The following is a 26,916-nucleotide window of genomic DNA, read 5'->3' as shown; positions in this document are numbered from 1 at the left end:
TTGATTAATATTGAAATGGAATATGCTATTACGTCTGTGGCTTTTTGAAGTTATTCTGCAGGGAGAAGGTCTACTGATAGGATAGTGGGTTTCAGTTTCTTGATTAACAATCTGATAAGTGATGTTGGTACTGGATGAAAGTTGAAGGAGAGAAGAGTATTGGGTGTGGGCTGTGGGCCAGTTAGATTTGGGGTATTGGGAGCTAGTTGGTTGGCAAGGGAGTGAATAGTTTCCGTAAAGAAAGTGTTAAAGCTGCTAGCAATATTTTCTGGAGGTTTTTGTAAGGTAGTCGAGGGGGTAGGGGTAGTAGAATGGCCTGGGTGGAGAGTGATTCAACACTATACTGGGACAATTCCAGTGTTAAAGGTTAACATAAACCTTACACAATACCAGAGTCACAGAGAAAAGCTATGCAAGATGAACAATACAAAACACTTAAAATGGGGATAATAAAGAAATCAGAAGTGAGTGGAACAACTCCATAGTCTTACTCCCAATGCCTGATGAAACAATTTAGTTCTGTAATGATTTTAAGAAGCTGAATAGTATTTCAAAATATGCCAGTTACTCAAAGTGTAGGGTAGATGAACTATCAGGAAGGTTAGATAAGGTAAGATTCTTAATTACAGTAGAGCTATCAAAGGGACACTGAAAATCCCTTTAACAATTGAAGCCAGAAGAAAAACAAAACAGTATTTTCAACACCATAGAACTTATTCTAGTAAATATTGTACTTCCTTTTGTGGTACATGATCCCTGGCAACATTTCAAAGACTAAAAGACAAAGTCCTAAAGCCAAATATTAAATATGCTGTCATTTACCTAGATGTTGACATAATAAATAGATGACTGGGACACTGATCTACCTAAGATACAGACTGTACTCCCTGGAAAATCCCAGGTTACCTGTTAAAGTCTTCAAAAGCAACTTAGGCATGACAGTATTTATTGTACGTAATAGGGAGGGGAATTATTAAGCCTCAGAAAGAATAACTAGAAGCAGTAAAAACTGTCTTGTCTCAGACACTAAAAAGTAAGTGAAGGTAGTCTTGTTCCAGACACTAAAAAGCAAGTGAAGGTAGTCTTATGATTAAGCTAGGTACTGTCAAAAACTGTACCCTATTTTTGCATCGATAGTATGTCCTATTACAAAGCTGAAAAAGGGAAGACTAGTATTAAAGTAAAGTGAATAATGGTAGGAAACAATGTTTTCAAACAGTTAATGGAAATATTGTGTCATCGCCTGTTCTAGCATACTCGGGGGGGGGGGGTTAGAAGATCATCTGTTTACACTGATGCATCAGAGGTAGGTCTATTGACAATGCTCTATGTTTTGATGACGAACATTACCTATATATTTCCTGACTCGCAAGTAAGGCAGAAAATAATGTATTCTACTACTGAAATTGATGCTTGGTTCTCAAGTGAGTGCTTTCTTCACTCAAACATCTGCTCAGCAAGATGTTCACATTAGTGACAGATCATGTTCCCTTAATGTGGATAAATCAGCATGGAAAAACACAGGTATGTAGGTGGGCATTCTTCTTACAACTGATCAAATTTATAGTACAGTACATTCCAGACTGCACCTACCATAATGTAGATGGCCTGTCTAGGGTTCACAGCCCATTTAGTGGGCCTAAAATGGAGAATGCCAACCTAGGGAGGGGATCAATGCAGCATAGTGTAGAAGTTCCCCCTTAGGGGTATGTCAAAATAAACATAACCACCAAAAAGAATGTAGATATTGTTGTAAATACTGTTAATAGATATGTTGTTGCAACACTGACACTGGAACTGTTGCTTTAAAAGGTATGATGTACACAACCCTCTGTCTTGGAGTAGTGGGTACAGAGGTTTTCACTGGTTTGGTGTTAATGAATCCAATCATTTTTGTATAGAAATGATGGCTGAAGTCAACCAGTTCAGAGTTACTGGCCCTTTCTGGAGGATAATTCTATGCTTGAAGCAATGGTTCAAGGTGAAACACGACAGAGTACAGGCAGATATGAAGGAAGTCATCACAAGAAACTTGCATCTTTCCTGCTTGAGGGAAGCCAGAAGACAGTACAGTTGCTTAAGTTCTACTTACCTGTAATAGGAAATCTCAAAAATTTCCTGAAATTGGGAGCAATAGGAATATGTTCATAAACATCCTTGAGATCTAAAATTGCCATGAGACAGTGGTCTGCAATGTTAGAACTGACTATAAGGTGATCATTTTGAATTTCAGAACTTATACAATGGAGTTTAGAAAGGACAAATCTAGAGAGAGTCTCCAGGAGTGCTCATGTTTTGGTACCAAAAAGATTCTTGAGTAAAACTCTTTCCCTTTGTGTGTTGCAGGGACTGGTTCTATGACCTCTGCTTCTACCATGTGAAGGAGCACTGGAGGAGCAGCTCTTTCTGGTCTGGTGGGTGTGGGGGAATTCCCCTGAAAGGGGGAGGAATTTATATCAACTGTCATATGTATCCTCTCCGACATATTCTCAGAACACATTAGTATGAAACTATTTACAGCCAGGCTGCACTGGTTGCGAGAGAGCCTGTGAAAGGGGAGGAAGAGATGAAGGAAAGGGTAGTGAGGGTGCTCCTTGACTTGGCATAGTCATTCCTTTGCAGGGGTTGATCCTTTTTTGAAAAGAAACACTTCATTTGGTTTCGAAGAATTATCCTCCTGCCATTTCCTTTTGGATCCCTTTTGTTTGTTCGGCCCCTTGAAGGAAGATAACTTGTTCAGGGAAAACCTGGGCACATGAAGTATCCTAGACACCCCATGCACCAATTTGCCTTTATCATCCCACTGTTTGAGAATCTGTGACACAGGGCCCAAACATCAATTTAGAAATTAAAGGTGCATTTAAAATTTCAGCTTTTAAATCATCAGAGAAGTAGTTCTGATTACTTAATCAAGCATACCATGTTAATACAACAGAAGCAGTAGCATTTCCAGGGAGTGTATCTGCACATTCAAGCACATCTCTCAAAGCATATTTCGAAACCTGAGTCAAATCAAAAACAATTTTGCTCACATAAGTTATTCTACTCTCCAGGTAAGGATGCAGCAAAATATTTCAAACTGTAAAACACATTTCCACCACTAGCCTTGAAAATGTAGAATTCTTAAGGCTAAATTAATAGAAGGAGATGTCATTTGCCCTTAAGATTTAACCATTTTCCTTCTTAATCGGGTGGGGGGGGGGGGGTGGATTAGATAAAGGTTTTGTTTGTGCAGGCAGCAGGGGAGACTGCAGCTGGGTCAACATTCAAATGAGACCAATCATATCCAGGACCACCCTATATTTTTACTGAGCCTTTTAAGGGACTGTTGGAAATGATACTGGTGTTCTGCAGGTAGCTTTATAAACATCTTCCAAGGCTAGTAAGAGTCACGTGGGGGGGGGGGGGTATCCACAGATTTGGACATCTGGTCCTCTTTAAGGTTCTATACTCTACCTAACTCTAAGGTAGCTCCCAACTGCTTCCAAGCAAAAACATCATTACATCTAGCAATCATCAGAGAAAAAGCAAACAATTGTTTGGACTTGCATTCAAGTTCACATTTTGAGGAATCAGAGTGACTGGACTCAGTGTCAGCTAGGAAATCACCATTGTCCTAATCAGATTCTTCATCATTCTCTGAAAAAAGAGAAAGGTCTCTAGCCAAACCAGCATCAGAGTCAGGTATGTGAACACAACCACCAGGATTAGCTGTCTGCAGAACACTTTTGGCCAAGGAAACCACATCAGCCTTACAAACAGCTATAATCTAATCATCAGCCGTATGATGAAGCTTCTGTTTCTTTTTCTTGTAAAATCCAACATAGGAAATTGATGCTCCTCACCTATGGTCACCCCCTTGTTGGTCAGGTCAGAACATAAGCTAATCACCCTTACCATCCACATCCCACCCCCAGCCCCCAGTAAGGAAACCTCCATAAAAAACTTCTCCAAAGCCAACTTCATGCTACTCAAGTCAGAAGTTACAAACTTCATGACACCCATGCAGACGGGAACTGAAAGTTCGACTGCTGAGTCCTACACTAAGGCACTGCACGAGCACATCCACTCATGCATGAATTGTGTCATCCCAAATAGAACCAAGATGCTCTCCTCCAAAAAAGGAAGCCAATCTGGTGGTCCCCTGCCATAAACAAACTTTACAACAAAAGGAATAAACTGTTGCAGAAAAGAGGAAAATCCCAGGATGCAAAAAACTCCCTTACCAGCCTCAGTAAGAAGCTGAGATCCCTCATAAAATCCTCCAAAGCTAGTTACGAAAATAAAATTGCCAAAGACTCCAAAGACAACCACAAGGCATTCTATAACTATGTCAAGAATCTAAATGGCAATGCTCAAATCTGCTCTGAGCTACAACAGAATAGCATTAAATATACTGATCCCAAGGATATTGCCAATATCCTGGCAGATCGATTCACTGCCAACTTCACCCCCCTTTCAGCCCCTAAATGGCCCATCTCAATACCGGAAGATTGCTAAATTCCGGTAATAACGGCCACACAGGTAAAAAACGCACTCTCCAAAGCTAAGAATACAGCATCCATGGGACCGGATGACATCCCGGGCTGTGTACTCCATGAACTACAAAATGAACTGGCACCTCACCTAAGTGTCATGTTTAATTACACCCTCACCTCAGGCTTCATGCCCACTGAGTGGTGCACAGCTACAGTTACCCCACTCCACAAGGGGGGATCCACCTTGGATCCCGGTAACTACTGCCCCATCAGTCTGATGAGCTTGATCTGCAAGGCCATGGAATGTTTTGTCATGAAACTTATAAACAAAGACATTGGCAATCTTAAAACACTGGACCCCACCCAGTTTGGGTTCATGAAGGGCCGATCTTGTCTCCTGAACCTGATTGACTTCTTCGAATCAGTCTCTAGAGCTGTAAGGGTAAGGCAGTCCACACAGCCTATCTGGACCATGCCAAGGCCTTTGACACTATCCCCCACTCTGGAATCATAGATAAACTTACTAAGCTGGACATTAATCCCTACGTCACTCGATGGGTTGCCAACTGGCTTACTGACAGAACCCACACTGTAAAAGTAGTTGACTCCAAATCCAGCTCCAGACAAGTGACAAGTGGAGTACCTCAGGGTTCAGTCCTGGGACCTCTCTTGTTTGGCATCTACTTCTCTGAAGTACAGGCCAACACTAAGGGACTCCGGCTAACAAAGTTTGCAGATGACTGCAAACTGGGAACCATTATTGAATCCCCAAATGATGTCGATACTCTACAAAAGAGCCTTACAGAAACAGATGCTTGGTGCCAGAGCCATGGGCTCAAGCTCAATGCCAAGAAATGTATAGTTATCCCCTTTGGGAAAAAACAAGTACCCATGAATTACCACATTGGTGGCAGCACACTAAACACCAAAAGTGTGATAAAAGACTTAGGGACACAGGTGGACAGTGGTCTCACTTTCAATAACCACATCGCCACAACAGTCAGGAAATACTTCTATGTGGCACACCTCATCACTAAGGGCTTTTTATCCAGAAAAAAGGAGGTCATTGTCCCACTGTACTCATCCCTCATTAGACCTATTATAGAATACAATGTCCCATTTGGTATGTACCTCTCAAGACATCTGCAACAACTGGAAAGGCCGCAGAAATACCTCACTAAAAGAATCACAGGCCTAAAGCAGATGCCTTATGCTGACCGCCTTAAAAAACTCCAGCTATACTCTGTCACATATTGTCTACTCCGAGGTGATCTCTACTTAACATACAAGGCCATGTCAAACCCAGAGCTGCTGGACATGCTACACTTAAAAAAATCCCAATTCCTCAGAGCCACATGCTCCAGGGATCTGAACCTTGTCATCACAATAAACAAAACATACTGGAGGGATAGGTTCCTGACCCAGAGACTCCCCAGACTCTGGAATAGACTGCCCATACATGTCAAGCAGAGCACCTCTTTGGTCCTCTTCAAAAGAAACCTTGATGACTGGATGAGAGAAAGGAAATTCACCCCAGGGATCATGTCAGTCGCCCTGCTAGACAGGGGTCCAGGGAAGTAAATAGTGTAGGAAGAAATAGCCAGGGAATTGTTATGACTAGGCTTGTACAGGCCCTAGGGCCGATAGCCTAGTACCAACCTATGAACCTCACAAGATATCTACAAGAACTGGAAGGGCCGCAGAAATACCTCACAAAGAGGATTACTGCCCTCAAACAGATGCCCTGCGCAGACCGTCTCAAAAAACCCCAGCTTTACTCCGTCGCATATCGCCTACTCAGAGGCAATCTCTGCCTAACATACAAAGCTATGTCAAACCCAGAGCTGTTGGACATGCTCCACTTAAAGAAATCCCAATCCCTCTGAGCTACACACTCTAGGGACCTAAACCTTGTCACCACAATAAACAGAACATGCTGGAGGGATAGATTCCTGTCCAGAGACTTCCCATACTCTGGACCAAACTAATTTATATCAAACAAAGCTCCTCTTTAGCACTCTTCAAGAAAAATCTTGATGATTGGATGGGAAATAGGAAATTCACCCTGGGGATCACCTCTGTGGCTCTGCTCAACAGGGGCACAGGAAACTAATTTTCTTGGGTGGCAAAAGCCAGGGTACCTTTTGGGCTAGGCTTCTAAAGGCCCTAGGGCCGATAGTCTAGTACCTACCTAAGAACGAGATTAAATATCTAGGAATAGAATAATATGTTTGGCAAGGGGTCTCTTACCCTGGACTACTCCTGCACCTAAAGGGTTTGGTTCTTCCATACCTGCACCATGTACTGGAACAGCCCCAGAGGACGGGGGAAAAGGTAAATGCTCTATCAAAAGAAAATAAAACAGATTAAGAACAGTAGACATGCCTCTAGTGTCTAAACAAAACACACAACACTTCTGAGAGAAATACTGAATGTTTCCTCAGAAACAAAAAACAAACAGTTGTCAAAAACAGAACTCAAATAAAATTGCTACAAGCAGAAATTCCCACACATATTATTGTAAACACTGACAGAACCAAAATATTAAAATAAATATATAATTAAAAAATAAACATAAAAGCAGAAATAGAATAATAAATCTAATAATAAAATGAGAGGAAGAGAGTCCCTAAATGGGGCTTATCTGAGCAGTAAGACAGGGCAAAAAAAGCACTTGAACCTGTGAAGAGTCAGGGGACTTTCTTCTCTGGATGGCAGAAAAAGACTGAACATTCACTTCCTGTCACAGCTGAAGGCTTCCCTCTTAGGATATCCTCCGTCAACCAGCTGTCACAGGAAGAGATAGGTAGGGGAGTTCAAGCCTTTGAAAGTTTACTAGTATTGGGCTAGCTTGGCAGATAATCCAAAATGCCACTGAGGCAGTGGGAATGATGAACACAGACAGATACTAAAAAGCTCAGACCCTCTTTCTATGACAGACTATGCCCTGCTGTATGATACCTACAGGTACCTTAACCTCTGCTGTCTTACAATGCAATTTCTTTGGGAAGACACTGATTTTTCTGTATTTATTTAATAACATTACATATTTATTACAGCTAGTGCATTTTTATATTTCATAACATCTTACTCCCTATATATGCATATACATGCATGCATGTGTGTGTGTATCTATGAATGTGTATATTTTCTTTTGTCAAACAAAAAGTTGTTGAGATACATTCTATCAAAAAACATACTGATGGAATGTAATTCAATAACAAACACAAAAGCAAGTGTTTTTGCATTTTGCAGTTGGTCAAGCCCAGCTGTGTCCTCCACACCCTTGCTTTAATATATACGTATACCAACTCCAAGATCACATGTCAGTGGGAAATACTCTCCAATCTCACAGTAAACCACACAGCCCTACAACATTCAACAAAAGGGAATTCAAAATGCAGGACCCCAATGAATGGACTTTTCAACTAAAGGTATAGAAGCTATGAAGGCTGCCAGCCTAGCTAGATATAATTTTGTAAATATTTCTATGACATTGTAAATTTTAATAGGATCCACAGGCTTGTGTAACAAATGTAAGAAAATGATGTTATGTTCTGGGCTTCAAAAATGTAACCACAGTGCACCCTGCTGGAAGAAAGGTGATAAGTAAAGCATTTTATGACTGTTTGATCTCAAACTCGGAGACAGGAAGTCTGGGCTAGCAAATTCTTTATATTGTCTTGATTTGGTTTTACATGTAAAAGTGTCTTTTATTGCTGTGGTTTCCTGGCCAGCTGCAGCTTGCAGAGAAATGTAAATTCTGAGTTTCTGTTAGCCTGGGAGCTATAGGAGAAGTGATAAAAATGATGTAATGTGAAATGATTCAGCAGTCCTGGGTATTGTCAATTTTAGACTTTCTCAGAATGAAAGATGGAGCATTTTGGATTTTGTCTGAAGCTGACAACAACTCACCAGCACTTGCTTTGCTCTGTATAGAAGTACTTATTTAGAAGTTAGTACTTATCTTAGTTATATATGAATTTAGCCAGATTACTCTAGCTGTTTTCTATATTTATGTCAGACTATCCTGCAATATTGTTTTAAAGCATTTTCCTGTGATCTCTGAACTCTTGATTAGCACTGTGTTGAATTGATGAGATTTGTCTCATGCTTTTATTATTTATTATTAAATATTTTAAACCTTTCAACTGTGGCTATTTTGTGTAGAGATAATTTAAGCTCTAGAGTACTTGCATGTATTTGGTGATACTGTGCAAGCCACTCCAATAGTCTTGCTGCTCAGTCACACTTAATATTTGGATAACAGTAATATAACACAGTGAGACTGGTCACCCTTTGGGAAGGGTCTTATAGTAGCTGATAACAGTGGTTGGTGGCAGTGATTTCTACCTTATAGTCTGGGCAGAAAGGGGGCACAGCTGGAGAACCTGTGCCAGCCTTCCCCAGGAGTGTCTGCATCTAAATCAAATCTTAAAGGATGTGTCAGCTACTTGGGCAGGAACACAAAGCACTGGTTTGACAGAGAGGGTGCTGGAGGTTTTAGCTTGAACACCAGGCTGCGATCTGGACCCTATAGCTGTGCCAGTGAGGAGTCTTATTGGGGATCTGGAGAGAAAGGGAGAAACCAGCCCCAGACTGACTGTGACCTCTGTGTGGCTTAAGGAAAATTGTACTTTACTGTGTGTGTATTTGTTATACTGTGTGTGTACGTGTTATCCCCATATGTGTCCACCCCTCACTGGTGCTAGTGGTGAGGATTGAGGTTCCTTGATTACTGGGCCAGTGCATGGGTATCACAGAAGCTACACATATAGATAAAACACATACACACCCTATATACAAGTTAAAACTCCATGGAGTATTTACTGGAAGGGAAAAAAGGAATATTAGCAGCATAAATGAGATTTTCTCAGCATATTTTACAAACAGAAAAGTATTAATAAAGTTCAGCTCATTGAATAATTACAGTCTCTAGATGGCAAACAGGATTCTCAGCTCATTCTTGCCTTTAGCAAACAAAATTAGAAGTTAAGTTAAACCCTGTTTCGTAACAGCCAAAAGAGTTTTGGGTATTAAGGCTTCTTAGTTTTCCTGAAAATAGACCAGAACCACAAACCACAGGAAACAAAAAATCTGGCAGGCAGACGTGAACCACAAAACCAGTTGCAAACAAATCCAAGGCACAAGGAGAAGATGTAGTCACTTTTTATTTGCAGAAAAATACAATAAAATAAGTGCTTTCATCATCAACTATTGGAGACTTCATCAGACAAAGTACCAAACAAGAAAAGCAGTTATTTTAAAAGCAGAAGTCAGAATACACCCACCATCCTAACCAATCAAATCAAAAGTGGGAAATGACATCCCAACAGAATCATTATTGCACTTAAAGGAAACTGCATTTCATAAAAAGATACCAAAAATGTATAAATATAAATACATGAAAATATAGGGAGAATATAAAGAGAGGTGGAGAGATCTTGAACCAGATCCCTTTGGAGGTGGATGAAATGTGCCAAATAGTTAGTCACCCTCAGTCCAAAGGTAGCAGAGGTGTACACCCACTTCCCAAAATGGTCTATCGCCCGGGACTCCCTGTTCAAGGGATGGACCATGGAGCTCTGCAATGTTAATTCCATCTTTGTGGCAGTGGCAACCACAATGGCATCAACTGGTACTCCTTTGCTGATGAACAAACGGTTCACAGGTGGATTAACGAATTTGTTGGCCCTCTTTGGAACAGGCTCTACCATATCCAATTCCTTCCAGGCCCTGCTAGCAGTTAGACCCACTAATTCATTAGTGGCAGGGGCACCCAGTTGGTAGACAGGTTCATCCCAAAAGCCTTCAAAAATATGGACTCCTCTGAAGATGGGGGTTTGGGAGACCATTTGCCCTTTTGTTTCAGGAGCTCAAGGATGTCTTCAAAGGAGACATCATGAGGCAGAGATCTAGGGGACCCTTCTCATAGGTACATAAGTTGGTACTAGGCTATCAGCCCTAGGGCCTATACAAGCCTAGACATAACAATTCCCTAGCTATTTCTTCCCACAGTATTTACTTCCCTGGACCCCTGTCTAGCAGGGTGATTGATGTGATCTCCAGGGTGAATTTCCTATCTCCCATCCAATCATCAAGGTTCCTTTTGAAGAGGGCCAAAGAGGCGCTCTGCTTGACATGTATGGGTAGTCTATTCCAGAGTCTGGGGAGTCTCTGTGTCAGGAACCTATCCCTCCAGCATGTTTTGATAATTTTAACACTACCTTCCCATGAAAGAATAAGCTGCCTGTCTTGGGACTCAAACCATGAATGCCTGCATGTAAAGCCACATCTCTAACCACTACACTACCTTGGCCTTCTCCTTCTACAAGGTCCATATCCTCAGTGAAACACTCTGTGGGGGAGTCCAAGTGCCTCCTCTTGCACATTCTGTTACGATGATCCTCCTCCACTGGAGGTTCCGGTGGAAGACTCGGAAGAGACAGGGACTCCCAGAGGGGAGGAACCCCCTGAAGGTTTGAGCAGGAGGAACAGAATGTGAGGCCTCACCAGCCAAGGTAGAGAGAAGTTGGGAAGGACCTGGACATGCGACACTGGAAGCTCCAGACCTGGAAAAGGTCCTCTCTACCACCCAGCAGGCTGAGGGGCTGGAAGCGGGCCCGTCCACCACATCCAAGGGAGAAGTCCCCAAGAAAGGAGGAATGTGGCTGGAAAGAGCCCCCCGACCCACAGATGATGCCAGTCTGGCACTATCAAAAGCTGAAGTGCTGAAAGGAAGGGATCAGTCCAAACAAATGGTAACAGAACCCCCACCCAATGCAGCCGGAATTGACCACTCCGGCACAGGGATCAGTCTGCTCCAATTGTGGAGGAACAGCAAAGAAAAAGCCCTAACAGTTGAAAGAAATCAAAAGAGCGCCAAAGACCCCCCCCCCCCCCCACACACACACACACACACAGACACAGACATACCTAGTCTAACTAAACTAACGGGAGTGGAGGAATCTACTCTATAGAAAGCTATAAAATCATAAAACTAGACTAACCTACACTAGAAAACTTACAAAACTGAGAAATATAATAAAGCTTTTTACTTACCTAGCCAAAGCCAGAGAAACACGTCTGCACAGGAAGCATGGCAAATGAGATCTGGGGAATCAGGCAGCAGCAGGTTATTATGGGAGAGAGAGACGCCAGAGACTTGGATCCATCTGTTGAATATTGCCGGCTCGGATCCACTGTCAGATCCAAGACCTTGTGGTCATGAATGAAGACATGGATAACATCAGATACAAAGGGCAAAACTAAAATAAAGTACACTTTACAGATCCTTCCCAGTGCAAACATTTCCTGTGGTCACAATTGTGATAGCTAGCTAATCCCTAGCTTCTCTCATCCATGTGGATCTCTTTATTACAGATAATAGCATACTTTACAGAGGAATCATCTGACAGATTACGTGAGACTGCTACCCTTATTACTGTAGCTTATGCAACATTCCAATTTCCAATAATATATAGGCAGTCTACTCTGATTTAGAACAACAAAGAGGGAATGACAAACTTGGTTGTACAGAAACATCCTGCTCATTAGCAACATGAAGCAAATCACTGTTACATCTGTCTATATCTACTTACTGCTGTAGCCAAATACTGGGAATCATGGGAGAAGCTCATATGAGTTATTGGTGCACTGGCATATCTAAAAGGTTCAGCACATTCATCTTTCAATGTTAAGCTCTCCAGAATTTGAACACTTCCGTCAGTGAATCCAACCCCAAGCAGTGTACCTAAAATGAGACAAAAAGAAGTCCAGCTTCACAGTCCATCACCAAATACCCTTGTATACCACAGAGAGCACCATTACTATTTTAGGTAGACAGATTGTTAATTTTGCTTTCCAATGTTTTATTTGTTTATTTATTTATTTTCATTTGTTACCCAGGAAAGTCCAAATGGGCTCTGAATCTCTTTTCACAGTAGGTCTAGGGGGAAAAGCACCTTACTCAAACTATTCCAGACAATACAGGAGTTAGTTAAAATAACTAATACTCACTTGCTGAAAGTAGCAACACAGACAATAAGTTGTCAATGCAGATAACATACATATTACAATTCATTAAAAGACTACACTTTCATACATACAATATTTACAGTTTATTGAAACATTTTTACAAAAATGTTAAAAACACTGCTTCAATTGCCATGTTTGCAAAACAGCAAAACTGAATTTGTTACAGAATGTGGGGCAATGCAGCAATTGTCTCATGTACACATAGAACCTTCTCCTCCTACCACCCAAAACTACAACCTGTGAGAGATGCACTTATACAGCCAAACTGGAAGGAAAGCTCTCTTCACCGAAGACTGGACTAGACAGTCAAGAGGAGAAGGTAAACACTTGCACCACACCACACTCATAACATAGTCCCTCAAAACCTACACCACCAAAACACACATATAGAAGCACAAAACACACGCCTACATTCACGCATTCACGGAGGCTCTCAATAAAAATCTGCCCAAACAACCGAGACCTCCAAAGCAGAAATGTAAGCAACCTCCACTCCCCCCCAACATGACCCAAATGACACATAACCCATAAACTCGGTGTGCCACTCAACTACAGCCCATAAGGCATAATGTACCCAACACTCTAGTCATAGGTGACTCTATAGTCAGGCACACTGATGTTCCACTCACCAGGCTAAACAAGGCGAAAGTTACTGTCAGCTGCCTGATGTGTGCTAGGATCCGCCACATAATGCATGCACTCGGGTCACTCCACAACAAGTACAAATATGACTCTGTCATTGTCCATGTTGGTGTGAATGACCTGAGACATACCTCCCTGGACTACATGAAAAGAGACATGGAGGAGCTCACCGATCTTGTAGCCAAGGCAGGTATAGCCCTAGCCCTGAGTAGCATCCTGCCATCACCCAGAATGATACCACAGTACAAGGACAAAATGATTGACTTCAACAATTGACTAAGCTTCTGTTGTCATTCTAAGGGAATCCAGTATCTGTCTGCCTGGGATGACATGATCAACAGACCACGATGCTTTGCCAGAGATAGCCTGCACCTGTCGCCTTTGGGATTCTGGATACTGGCAAATCCTCTTGCCAACCCTATAGTGCCTTTTTAGGCAAGGTTCAAATGGCAAATTCACCACCGTAACAGGTACAAGCATGCAAAATCTGAGGGTAATGCTACTCAATGCTATAAGTCTAAACCTCAAAATGCACTCACTCGAAGCACTCCTTAAAATGGAGAACATCGACATCTGTGCAGTGACAGAGACCTGGTTCAAAGCTCCAGAGAGCACCCCTGCATTACCAGGCTATAATTCATACCACACCTTTCAGCCACCTAACCCAGACCGAAACAATAAAGGTGGAGACGTGGCCATATTCATTAAGGATATCCACACCTCCAAGCTAGTTGCTCAGCATAATGCATCCGAGATTATCCAAGTTCAGCTAACTCTGGGCAAGACCGCAATCCAGATTGTAGCTTGCTACAGACCCCAGACCATGTCCCAGCATACCCACTCCTCTTTTCTTGATATACTGGAAAATATTAGGGTACAACCCAACACCCTAATAATGGGTGATTTCAACTACCCCACTATTAACTGGGAAAACTACTCAAGTACCAACTCTTTTGCTCAACGTTTTCTGGAATTCATACATTCCAACGCCTTGAATCAACTTATCCACACCCCCACCAGGGGCAGCAATATCCTAGACCTGGTCATCACCAACATGGGCCACCGGTGTTCCACACCAGAGGTCAATTCCTCATTGGTCAGATCCAACCACAAGCTAATCACCCTAGACATCCCCATCCTGCCCCCATTAGGGAAACAACCGTAAAAAATTCTCCAAAGCCAACTTCATTCTTCTTAAGACAGAAGTGGCAAACTTCATGACACCCATGCAGGTGGACAATAGAGGTATGACTGCTGAATCCTACACAAATGCACTTTATAAGCACTTACATGAGTGCAAGGATCGTGCTATCCCTAACAGAACCAAGATGCTATCCTCCAAAAAAAAAGGAAGCCAATCTGGTGGTCTTCTGTCATAAACAAACTCTACAACAGACGAAAGAAACTGTTGCAAAAAAAGTGTAAAATCCCATTATTGGAGGAACTCCCTGTCAACCTCAGTAAGAAGCTGAGATCCCTTATAAAATCATCCAAAGCTAGTTATGAAAACAAAATCACCACTGATTCTAAAGACAACCACAAAGCATTCTATAGCTATGTCAAGAATCTTGATGGCAACACTCAGATCTGCTCTGAGTTACTGCACAATGGCACTAAACATGCAGAGCCAACTGATATTGCCAACATCCTGGCAGATAGGTTCAGTGCTAACTTTACCCCCCTCTCTCCCACTAAAGGGCCCATCTCTATAACGGAAGAATGCAAAGTTCCTGTAATCACGGCGACACAGGTAAAAACCTCACTCTCCAAAGCCAAGAACACAGCATCCATGGGACCTAACAACATCCCAGGCTACCTTCTACATGAACTATAGAATGAACTGGCACCCCACCTAAGTACCATGTTCAGTCATAGCCTCACCTCAGGCTTTGGGCCCACTGAATGGCGCACCACGATGGTTATCCCACTCCACAAAGGGGGAGAAATGACAGACCGCAGGAACTACCACCCCATTAGCCTGACGAGCCTGTTCTGCAAGGCCATGGAACATATCATCATGGAACTCATAAACAAAGACTTTGGAAATCTCCAAACTCTGGACCTCACACAGTTCGGGTTTGTAAAACGCAGATCATGTCTCTTAAACCTGACAGACTTCCTTGAAGCAGTCACCAAAGCCATAGATTAGGGTAAGGTGGTTCACACAGCCTATCTAGATCTCACCAAGGCATTCAACACCATCTCCCACTCTGAAATTATAGATAAACTCACTAAACTAGGTATAAATCCCTATGTCACAAGATGGGTTGCCAACTGTCTTACTGACAGAACCCACACTGTGAAAGTAGACTCCAAATCAGACTTCAGACCAGTGACAAGTAGAGTACCACAGGGTTCAATCCTGGGTCCTCTCCTGTTTGGTATCTACTTCTCTGAAGTACAGGCTAACACAGAAGTTCTTTGGCTAACTAAGTTTGCAGATGACTGCAAGCTAGGAGCCATAATCGAAACTCCTAACGATGTCGGCATCCTACAAAAGGGTCTCACTGAGACAGATGCCTGGTGTCAAAGCCATCGCCTCAAGCTCAATGCCAAAAAGTGCATTGTCATCCCCTTTGGTAAAAACTCTGTACCCATGAACTGCCACACAGGCGGCAGTCTACTTAACACAGAAAGTGTGATAAGAGACCATGGGACACAGGTGGACAGTAGTCTCTCCTTTGATAATCACATCGCCACAGTAGTCAGGAAATCTTTCTACGTGGCACACCTCATCACAAAAGATTTCTCATCCAGAAAAAAAGAGGTCATTGTTCCCCTCTACTCATCACTCATTAGACTCATTATAAAGTACAACACCCCTTTTGGTATGTACCTCACAAGACATCTACAACAACTGGAAAGGCCACAGAAATACCTCACAAAAAGGATTACTGGCCTCAAACAGATGCCCTACACAGTCCATCTCAAGAAACTCCAGCTTTACTCCGTCACATATCGCCTACTCAGAGGTGATCTCTGCCTAACATACAAAGCTATGTCAAACCCAGAGCTGTTGGACATGCTCCATTTAAAGAAATCCCAATCCCTCCATACTACATGTTCTAGGGACCTAAACCTTGTCACCACATTAAACAGAACATGCTGGAGGGATAGATTCCTGTCCCAGAGACTTCCCATACTCTGGAACAGACTACCTATCTATGTCAAATAGAGCTCCTCATTAGCACTCTTCAAGAAAAATCTTGATGCTTGGATGGGAAACAGGAAATTCACCCCGGGGATCACGTATGTGGCTCTGCTTGACAGGAGCACAGGAAAATAATTTTCTTGGGTGGCGAAAGCCAGGGTAACTTTTTGGCTTAACTGATATAGGCCCTAGGGCCAATAGCCTAGTACCTACCTATGAACCTATGATAAGAATAGGAGTAGGTTATATGTAACAGAAATTAAGTAAGAATGCAAAAGAAAAGAATAAGATAGGGAGTAAAAGGAGATAGAGTTGGGGTGAGTAATAAGAATCTAGAAGCCAAAGAAATAAAGTTAGCATAAGGTTACTAAAATTAGTGTGATAGTATAAAAATTACACAGTGGGGTGGAAAACTGATAACCAAGTTAAGAAAGTATAAAATGAGGTTTCCAGCTTCACAGAAATTTGTGAAAATAAGATCTCAAGTTAATCAATAATGCACAAATGATGCCATAAAGAAGATGACAGTACACATTAACATTTCTTTTTTCTTCTTAAGATCTGCACCATTATAACTAAACTATCATCATTCCCACAGAAGCAGTAAATATCAGTTAGAGAGAGCACATGTGTGTGTGTGATGTTCTTTGCTGAAGTCGTTCCCAATTTAAATAGTTTGATACCTTTTCTGGTTAAGAAGCCAGAAAGCATATACAACAGTTACAGTTCCACTACAGCATTGTCTTCACTCCCTTCCTAAAATATCTCCTTTCATTTCTCCAGTTTCCAAATACAGTTTTTCAAACAAATAATTTCATTCTACTTATTTTATCTTTACAAAATTATTTTACACTTAGAAAATGCATGTAAATTTGCTTTGCTTAAGCACTGTATTAATTACACAATCTCACTAAAACTGGAGGTCTGTTTCAAGAGGTAACACACATATTCATGGAAGTTACAGGACTTTATCAGGGATCAGCATTACACAAGAAATGGCTGACATGAGACAGTTTGGCTGAGTCACAGACTGTGCAATGTCAAAACTACACAATTTGACCAGAAGGCTCACTGCAGAGAGGGGAGTCTCCTTACTTCCAAGTTTCAGGAATAACACAGTTTAACAGCAGGGGTACCTAAGAAGAGAGGCTTCTCATGGGGGGGGGGGGGTTGTACCCCCCTATGAAAAATGCTGGTTTAAAATCAAGAAGTTATGTACTTACCATAACGTTCGATGTATGTAGTCCATCTCACCTCACATTCTTACCCGTGTGTTCGGCGCCGAAAATCAGCTCCGACTCGGCCGATTTTACTAGCTCAAAGTCTCTCATTGGCTGGGCTAAGAGGGTATCCCATGGTGCACTGCTCCATATCCCCAGATCTAGTTTGCTGCGAAACAACATATGTACTTCATACAAACCTCACATCCATATAAACAATCACTAATCAAAGGGACTCTGCAGGTGACAACCTATACTCCAAATCCTCCAGGCAGGGGGAAGGTGGGAGGGTAAGTAAGAATGAGAGGTGAGATGGACTACATACATCAAACGTTATGGTGAGTACATAACTTCTTGATGTTATGTAGTCCTATCTCGCCTACATCCTTACCCGTGGGACAGCATCCCTAGCACCTACATCCTGGGTGGCTCATAGGAAAATACTCCTGAGAACTGTGGAGCCAAAGGAAGATCGGCCCCTGGAGACCAGGTCCAATTTGTAATGAGAAACAAAGGTGTGAGGAGAAGCCCAGGTAGCTGCAGCACATATATCATCCATTGACAATCTAGCTTGATAGACTGTGGATGTGGAAACAGCCCGCGCAGAATGTGCCTTGACTGGAAATGGCAAATTTTCATCTCCTGCCTAATAGATGAAAGAGATACAACTGGCTATCCATCTAGACAGCGTAACCTTGGATACCGGAGAACCCAATCGGTTTTCCGAAAAGGAGACAGAGTTGGTCAGACTTCCAGATATCTTTTGTCTGGTGTAGATAGAAGCGTAACTGTCTACGTACATCCAGTTGGTGAAATCTAAATTCTGCCTTGTTAGAGAAGTGGGGGAAGAACACCGGCAGCTCAATGGACTGATTCATGTTAGACACGAAAGCCAATTTAGGAAGGAAGAGGGGTTTGGTCTAAGAGAGACCCTAGCTTTGTGAAAGATTAAATATGGGGGTTTGATGGATAGGTCTTGAGTTTCCGAGACCCGCCGTGATGAAGTGATTGCTATTAAGAATGCTGTTTTCCATGTTAAGAATTTTAGTTCACAGGTAGCCGCAGGTTCAAATGGTGGCAGAGTAAGGGCTTGAAGAACAAAACTGAGATCCCAGGGCATGACGGGTTCGGACACTGGGGGACGAAGCAACAGGGTACCTTTAAGGAATGCTTTGCATAGTCTGTGTGCCATAAGACTAGGTTCATTTACTATGTGGAAATTAGATATCGCCGCCAGCTGAACTTTGATGGTGGCTGATGCAGACCCCTGATAGAACAGCATTGACAAGAACTCCAGAACTGAATCTATTGGAGCTATGTAAGGATCAATACCTCTAATATGAGCCCAGATGGAGAACCTTTTCCATTTGCTAGAGTAAATCTTTCTAGTGGATGGCTTATGGGAGGACGATAATATATGGACCACTTCTGGTGAAAAATGTTGATGTCTGACTAGCGATGGAAGTGGAGTAGCCAGGCTGTCAACCGGAGTGTCCTCAGAGAGGGGTGGAACTGTCCCGACATGCGTGTCAGTAAATCTGGTAGAGGGTCAGGAATCCAAGGAGTGTCCACAACGTATGGTTGAAGAAAGGGGAACCATACTTGACAAGCCAAGTGTGGGGCAATCAGAATCATTCTGCTTCCCAAGGATTGCGCTTTCTGAATCACCCTTGAGAGCAGGGGAAACGGAGGGAAAGCATAAAGCAGACCAGAGGGCCAATTGTGAACCAGAGCGTCCCTGGGTGATTCCCCCTGTGGGGGGATCAGGGTGAAGTAGTTGCTGCATTTTGCATTGAGAGGGCTGGCAAAAAGGTCGCAGCAAGGCTGACCCCATCTGCTGAAGATTCGCTCTGCAACCAGGCGATTCAGGGACCACTTGTAAGGCATAAGTATTGCTTTGCTTAGCCTGTCCGCTATTACGTTTGACTTCCCCAGAATGTGCGTTGCCACCAGAAACAGTTGGGAAGCTATTGCCCAATTCCACACTCGCACAGCCTCTCTGCATAGGGGGTAAGACCGTGTTTCCCCCTTGCTTGTTGAGATACCACACTACTGACATGTTGTCTGAGTGTATCACAATAGTCCCTAGAGGAAGAACTTCCTGAAGTGCCTGCAACTCAAGAAGCACTGCTCTCATCTCCAGGACATTTATATGTAAATGTATCTCGTGTTCTTGCCACGTGCCTTGGACTGTCCTGCCGAGATGATGCCCCCCCCCCCCCCCCATCTGGGAGGCGTCTGTGGTCACCGTGGCAACAGGGACGGGGGAAACGAAGGGCTTTCCTCCGTTCAAATTGTTGGTGCACAGCCACAAACAGAGGTCCTGCTTGCACCTGTCTGTGATTAAGATGGGATGAGATAGTGGGAGTCTTTGGAGAGACCACTGGATAAAGAGGAGCCATTGAAGAAGTCTCATGTGTAATCTCGCTAAAGGGACTAACATGATAATCACCGCCATGGTCCCTAGGAGTTGTAGAACCAGTCTTGCCTTCGCTTGTCTCAGGGGCATCAGTATATGAATTTGTCGTTGCAATACCATGATCCTTTCCTGTGGTAAGAATGCTTGCATTCGAATGGTGTCCAACTCTTTTCCTATAAAGGTGACATGCTGTGAGGGCAATAAGGCAGATTTTTCCCAGTTTATCGTTATGCCCAATTGGTGACATAGACTGATGGTAGCGTCCCTGGTCTGAACTAGTTGATGCCTGGTGGGGGTGGTAAGGAGCCAGTCGTCCAGGTACGGAAACACCTGGAATCCGTGATGTCTCAAGTGAACCGTCACCACTGCCATACATTTGGTGAACACCCTGGGGGCTGTGGTGAGACTAAAGGGCAGGGCTTGAAACTGGAAGTGACTGGCTCCCAGCCAGAAGCGTAGGTGACTCCTGGATGCTTTGTCCATTTTGACATGGTAATAAGCATCCTTGAGATCGATGGAGCACATCCATACTTCCTCTCCCAACAATGGGAGAATCGATTGTAGAGTGACCATATGGAACTTGGACTTGTGTACATAATTGTTGAGTTGACTGACATCTAGTATGGGTCTCAGGTCCCCTGTTCTTTTCGGCACCAAAAGGAATCTTGAGTAAGTCCCTAATCCGATTTGGTCTGAGGGGACTGGTTGGATGGCTCCTTTTTCTAGCAGCTGAGAGACCTCTGAGGCTGCTTGATCCCTTTTACTGGGTGGAGCATCTGTGATTTTTCTTATTAGCGGAGGTACTGAAGAGAATGGGATGAGGTAACCTCCGGAAATTATCCTTAGTACCCATCGGTCCTGGGTGATGCTCTCCCAGGCTTCTGGATATAAGGAAATTCGACCCCTGACTGGCTCCGGATAAGCACAGTCGGGCACACCCTCAGGAATGAGAGTATGGAGAGCCACGGAAGGAGTCGAGGTCTCCCGAATTGCGGGGGCCCCCTCTGCCTCTGGGGCGACGTCTCTCTGAGTAACCCCCCCCTCCCCTGCCTCAGGAGGGGGGTTCACCTTGTGCGGCAGGAAAAAAACCTCTGTGATTTCTTGAACCACACCCCCCCGCTAGACCTTGGGATAAGGCCTAGAAGGAAGGGAAAAACGGACCCCTACGGCAGACAGGGTCTTTCCTTCTTGCTCGCACCTGATGAGGGTGTCTTTCACTTTGGTCCCAAACAAGGAGGAACCGTCAAATGGGGCGTCAGTGAAGGAAGACTTGAAGGCCTTCGCGAAGTGACACAGGCGCAGCCAGGCTTGCCTTCTAAGGGCATCCCCTGAGCTCGCCGCCCTACTCGCTCCCTTGGCGCATACGAAATGAGCCGCATGGATGAGTTAGCAATGGAGTTGAGGGTAGAAACCTGTGCATTAACCGTCTGAGCCACCGCCTCAGGTATGTTACCCGCAAGAGTATTTCCCAGTTCTTTGAGGAGATCTCTCTGGAGCCGAGTGAAGTGAGACAAGTAATTCAGCGACCGTAAAGTGAAGATTGCTGAAGATAGGGTATGCTTCCCATACCGGTCCATGGTCCTAGTCTCCTTGTTAGGAGGATGGACCGATGAGGAAGACTCTGCAACTTCCTTCTGGGTGGCTACCGCCACCACCATGGCACCTACCGGGATTCCTTTTGACAGAAACTCTTTTCCCTGGGGTGCGGACAGGAATTTGTTGGGACGCCTGGGTACGGGCTCCACAGAATCAGGGTTTTCCCACACTCTTCGACAAATGAGGTCAAGAAGTTCGTCAAAGGGTGGAGACACCCAGGAGGCAGAAGGTTGAGTACCAAAAGCCATAAGGAATACTGACTCCTCCTCGGAAGGAGTTTTGGAAGGCCAGCCTCCTCTTTGTTTCAGTATCTCCAGGATATCGGAAAAGGAAACATCATCAGAGGAAGACTTGGGGAACCCTTCCGATTCCTTGAGGTCAGTATCGGAGGTGAGAGACTCATCCTGTGAGTCTATGTGCTTCCTCTTGCACAATTTCTTTCTAGGAGGCTCCTCAGGCACTGACTCTGGGAGACCCTCAGAAAGTTGGGGACCACTCATGGGGGTATCCTTAGGGCCTGGCGCTCTACTGTCCATGGATAGGTGAGTGTCAGAGGCTCTCTCCGGGGTGGTGGGGGATGGAATGACTGACCCGGGTGATGTAGCTGACGATCTTGCCAGCTCGCTCCGCATGGCCTCAAAGGCAGGTCCCCCCGAGTCCAAGGACAGACCGGCCTCCGAGGCCACGACCGGGATCCCCCGAGCCGATGCACCGAGTGGGAGACTCGAACCAATAGCTGTCCCGAAGTATCCCCTCGGGCCCGACCGAAGAGACCCGAGTCTCGAACCCTGTGGATGGAACCGACATGGTCAGAGCCGATATCGGCACCGATAGACCCAAAGGGGGTATCGGAGCTGGCACAGGAACATCACTCGGAGTGGAGCATACCGGCTCCGATGACAATGATGTGCTCGGAGGAGGAATCATCGAAACGATTATAGAAACTGTCTCCGGAGCCAAGTGGGTCGGAGCAGAGAACAATTTGGCCAACACCGGTGACTGCAGGAGCCTCTGCACTACCCTATCAACATCCAAATTAGAAAGCCTGGAGGATTTGGAGGAGAGCGATGGAGATTGGGATCTCTTGTCTGGTGAACCATGCCTCACACTGGGCAACTGGCTCCGAATGGGTTCAAGAATAATGGGAGCCGACGCCAATTCAGTAAGCACTGATACCTCCTGCGGCCCTGAGGACAGTGGAGCCGAGGAGGTAGAGTCCAAAACAGTAATCTTCTCCGGAGGCTCCAAAGTGGCAGATGGAGCCGGAGACCTTTTCTTAGACTTGGAAGCTTTAGACTTTGACTGAGTACTAGAAGCCGAATCTATAGCTTCCTCAAATGACGGTTTCATAAGTCCCTTTAATATCAATTTATTTTTTCACTCCTAGAGCACCCTAGGACTGAACGCGTGGCAAAAGCTACACAACTCCTGTAAATGGATGGCTCCGAGGCAGTAGACACACACAGAGTGTCCATCCGTGATGGACATTTTATATCCACATTTGGAACATTTCTTAAAACCAGAAGGCTTATGCTCCTTCTGATCCTTGGACATTTTATAATTAACGTTAGTGAAACACCTAGATGCAACTTACAAAAAAGGGCCGGGAAAAACCACACAATTTAGAACACCAGAAAAAAACTGTACTAAGCACACTCTGAGAACCTCTAACTGAAACGGTTCACACACAAGTTAGACACACCAGGAAAACAGTACTAGCCACACACTAAGAACCTCTAACTGAAACAGTTCTTCTAGGGATTACACAGGAAAAACACAATGACCAAAGGTTTATCCAACAACAGAGGGGAGGACTACGTCCTCTAACTAAAATGGCCCTAGCCCACTGGAACAGTTAGGGATATCAAAACAACTAACACACTCAAGCACTGAAACACACACACAATTTTAGCAATCAGCAACAAGAATAGCTATTAAAATAGCTTTTGGGTCTGAACTAATAACTTTCTCAAAGAGAAATAGCAAAAAAGAAGGTACTTAGCCACAGCCAAGCGAGGCCATGTCCGAGCTACACAAGCGGCAAACGAGATCTGGGGATATGGAGCAGTGCACCATGGGATACCCTCTTAGCCCAGCCAATGAGAGACTTTGAGCTAGTAAAATCGTCCGAGTCGGAGCCGATATTCGGCTCCGAGCCCACGGGTAAGAATGTAGGTGAGATAGGACTACATAACATTATTTTTTTCCTTCTGAAGCCAAACTTAGATAATTTTTTTTTGTATTTGGTCAGAAAATTCATATGATCACATGGGTTTCATCCCAGCACATGTTAATTACTATTCCTTTCCATCACAATGAAAAGTCACTTACCTCAATAACATCCTGTCAAAAATGCCTTCAGGTGTAAGTGCACCATTCACAGTGGTTAGCCAAGTGTAGTGTGTGCCTTCCTTGTAAATGGATGTGAATCATTAGCAAATAGTCACAGCAACAGATTAGCTAGATGTCATGCTTGCAATTTAACTCAGAGCTGGATCATGGTCAAATGCAATTTAGGCAGAGTAATAGATCAGCGCACTCCCACCCCCCAGAAGCCATTCAGTATCCTACTTGTCTATTTTTCCCAGTTATCATAAGCACTGTTTAAATCTGTCAGTGTACATACTATTTTTTTCTTTACTTTCACAATGATTACAGACATTTGGTTTAATTTAAAACATTTGTTTAAAATTATATTGCACAAACATTGATAGCTATTTGCTAAACAAAACAATACAGTCTCACAATGAAAACAGACTGAGTGTGCAACAGTAAATTTCTCTGACCTTGAAAATGACATTCACTGAAACTGCACTGAAACTCACATTCCTAGAAAATGCATCTGGCCAGTAGCAGATTAACTCACTCAAGTCTATAACACCATTTTTGTATAATTCCAGTTCACACCCGTAGCTCCTTATGGCATCAAGACCTTTCTTTTGGGTCTGGCTTCTTTAATGATAAGACTTATCAATTAATGAGAGGCAGTATTAGAAAGTGCAAATATTGTTAATCTAGGATGTCCTTCAGTAGAGAAATTAATGAATTATTAAGTTACTTATTTATATTTTCATATTTATGTTCATATTTCATAGCCGAGAGCCCTACATGCTACTGAGGGGTATAGTGTGAAATGCATGGAGGGAAACAGGAAAATTTACTGTCAATGTCCATTTACAACACATTAAACCTGAGATATCACTAGCTGTTTGTTAGTAATTATGAAAATAAACAATATTTCCATATGTACCTAACATTTCAAAAAACAAGTGACTGTTGCAAGCCATTGGGTGAAACCTTAGATATTCTTGAAGAAAACTGTCTTTGATATATGCACTATAAGTTGCACATCTTTACAGATATCCAGTGTTATATTGTTAATTATACAGTTAAGCAAATATTTTCATATTTATGTAAATATATCAATAAGTATGCACTCATAAAGAAGTTTCTTGTTATCACATGATATCTTATGTCTGATTAAAACCATATATGTTTACGTGGTAGAGTTTCCAAGATCTCATAAATTGTTTATGAAAGTTTAAGAATATTTACATTAGTTTATCTTACACTTTTTTACGTTTATTTTTCAGAAAATACTCTGGAATGCAAAATATGTGTACGCTTCTAGGCATATGACATGCCACAACACATAGGTGCTAATGAGTGAAGTATATTTTTGGGCTGTTTGCAAACCATTAGGACTGTGCATAAATACATATGTTCTTTTGATTCATAATCCTGATTGTAATTAAATTATATTCAATTAAATGCAGAAACACTTGTTAGTATGTTTTAAATTTGTAGTTTTTAATATTTTTCCAGTAAATATTGAAACAAATGTACTAATCAATGACAACTACCAATTTCAGAATGTTTCAATCGTAAGCCACTCAAACTGCTGTCATTATAATCAAATAATATCAATCAATATGCACAATCTCTACATAAGCGAAAGTCATTTAAATAATCCCACATTAGAGAGAACTATTACTAATGCAGAGGTTGTAGCATGCTAACAATTTTGCATTTCAGTGCTTCATCTACAAATGCAGTGCCTAGCTGTGGTGGTGGTGCTGTGGTAGCGTTGTCGTCTCACTGTAAGACGTTGTCCTGTTCAATTCTCAGCTAAAGTGTCTTCTGTATGGAGACATGTGTGAATGGGCGTATCTTCATTGAAGGTTGCGCGTCAGAGCTGGCAACTTGGTACGTAAAAATCTACTGCCAATCATTAGTGGACCGGAGTTCTGCTGTGGCAACCCCTAACCGGGAAAAGCCGAAAGATACAACAACGACAACATCTACAAATGCAGTGCCTGCTGCCCTTGAAGAATAAATTGCCTGTTCTGGTGATATCTAATAGGGAATGGCCAGAAAACAGACAACAGGCTTATAATTACTGGGCATCTCATCTAAAGGACAACACACACAGGAGTGCAGCATCCCCTCCCTAATGCTGAACTGTAGTATCAGCAGTCAATCTACCTGGTGTAGGAATAGACCCACACCCTTCTCCACCGAGAGCAAGTGTGCTATCTGTTGCACCACTGTCACGATGAACAATAAAACTAAGAAACTGTGCAACTGACTTTGACAGACTGCAATGCTCAGTGATTTACAAAAAAATTAAAATAAAATTTAAGGAGACCTTGCAGTTGGTGTGGAGGTTTAAGTCTGTTTTATACAGGTAATTAATTTTCAGGGTTTTACTCTCAGCAAGTCAGTCAGCTAGACAGTGCCCCTAACTGGGGCATTATACACACATCAAGTTATTTCCTCTGGAATTAATCTGTTGCTGTTTCACACATGATAACAAATGAATGTTGCAACACAAACATGTTTCTCTGCAATCTTCTCTGTTGCTGGAGCTTTTCTTATAAATGCTGCTACTCCCCCACTGTGTTTCTTCTCTCCCGTGTATGGAAACTCAAAACCTTTCATTCTGTACTGCTAGTCTGCTACTCAAATCTCTTCAAAGTATATGCATGTTACTTGCAGACGTAACACTAAGGTTTCTGAGGTTGCCTTTCTCTACTGCTGACATGACATACCATACTTCCACAAGTTCTGTGAGGGAGAATCTAGGGATGTTTTTCATTACAGAAGGGGATTTTTTTTTTTTTTTTATACGGAAGGGATTTTTAAAAAATTTTTATAAGGGAAGAGGGCTCCCAGCCAACACAGGCACTAGGCAACTGCTTACATCACCTAGTGCTGGATCTAGCTCTGATTTAACATACAGTAGAGTCAGTTCCATAACTGTCATATTCTACTTCAGGTAAGATGAAGCAAACATTGACTTATTCAAAATGTAGTTAAACAGTGCAATCAGTAGTCAGTTCTTTAAAGATCAGTTTAAGTCATGTAGCGGAG

The 26,916-nt window shown here is 43.0% G+C and overlaps 1 protein-coding gene across 2 annotated transcripts in view; it reads right to left on the bottom strand.

Annotated features, from left to right (window-relative positions):
- The window catches only part of CFAP251 (cilia and flagella associated protein 251), a 2,280,288-nt gene that overhangs the window by 651,081 nt on the left and 1,602,291 nt on the right, over positions 1-26,916 (bottom strand). For both annotated transcript variants that reach the window (XM_044068613.1, XM_044068614.1), the window contains one exon: positions 12,080-12,231. In XM_044068613.1, the coding sequence (XP_043924548.1) occupies positions 12,080-12,231 (152 nt within the window). The remainder of the gene's footprint in view (positions 1-12,079; positions 12,232-26,916) is intronic.

Source organism: Protopterus annectens, chromosome 4.part0, assembly GCF_019279795.1.
Source record: "Protopterus annectens isolate FY-2018-M chromosome 4.part0, PAN1.0, whole genome shotgun sequence".
Classification (NCBI taxonomy): Eukaryota; Metazoa; Chordata; order Ceratodontiformes; family Protopteridae; genus Protopterus; species Protopterus annectens.
This window is presented reverse-complemented; position numbering and strand designations above follow the sequence as displayed.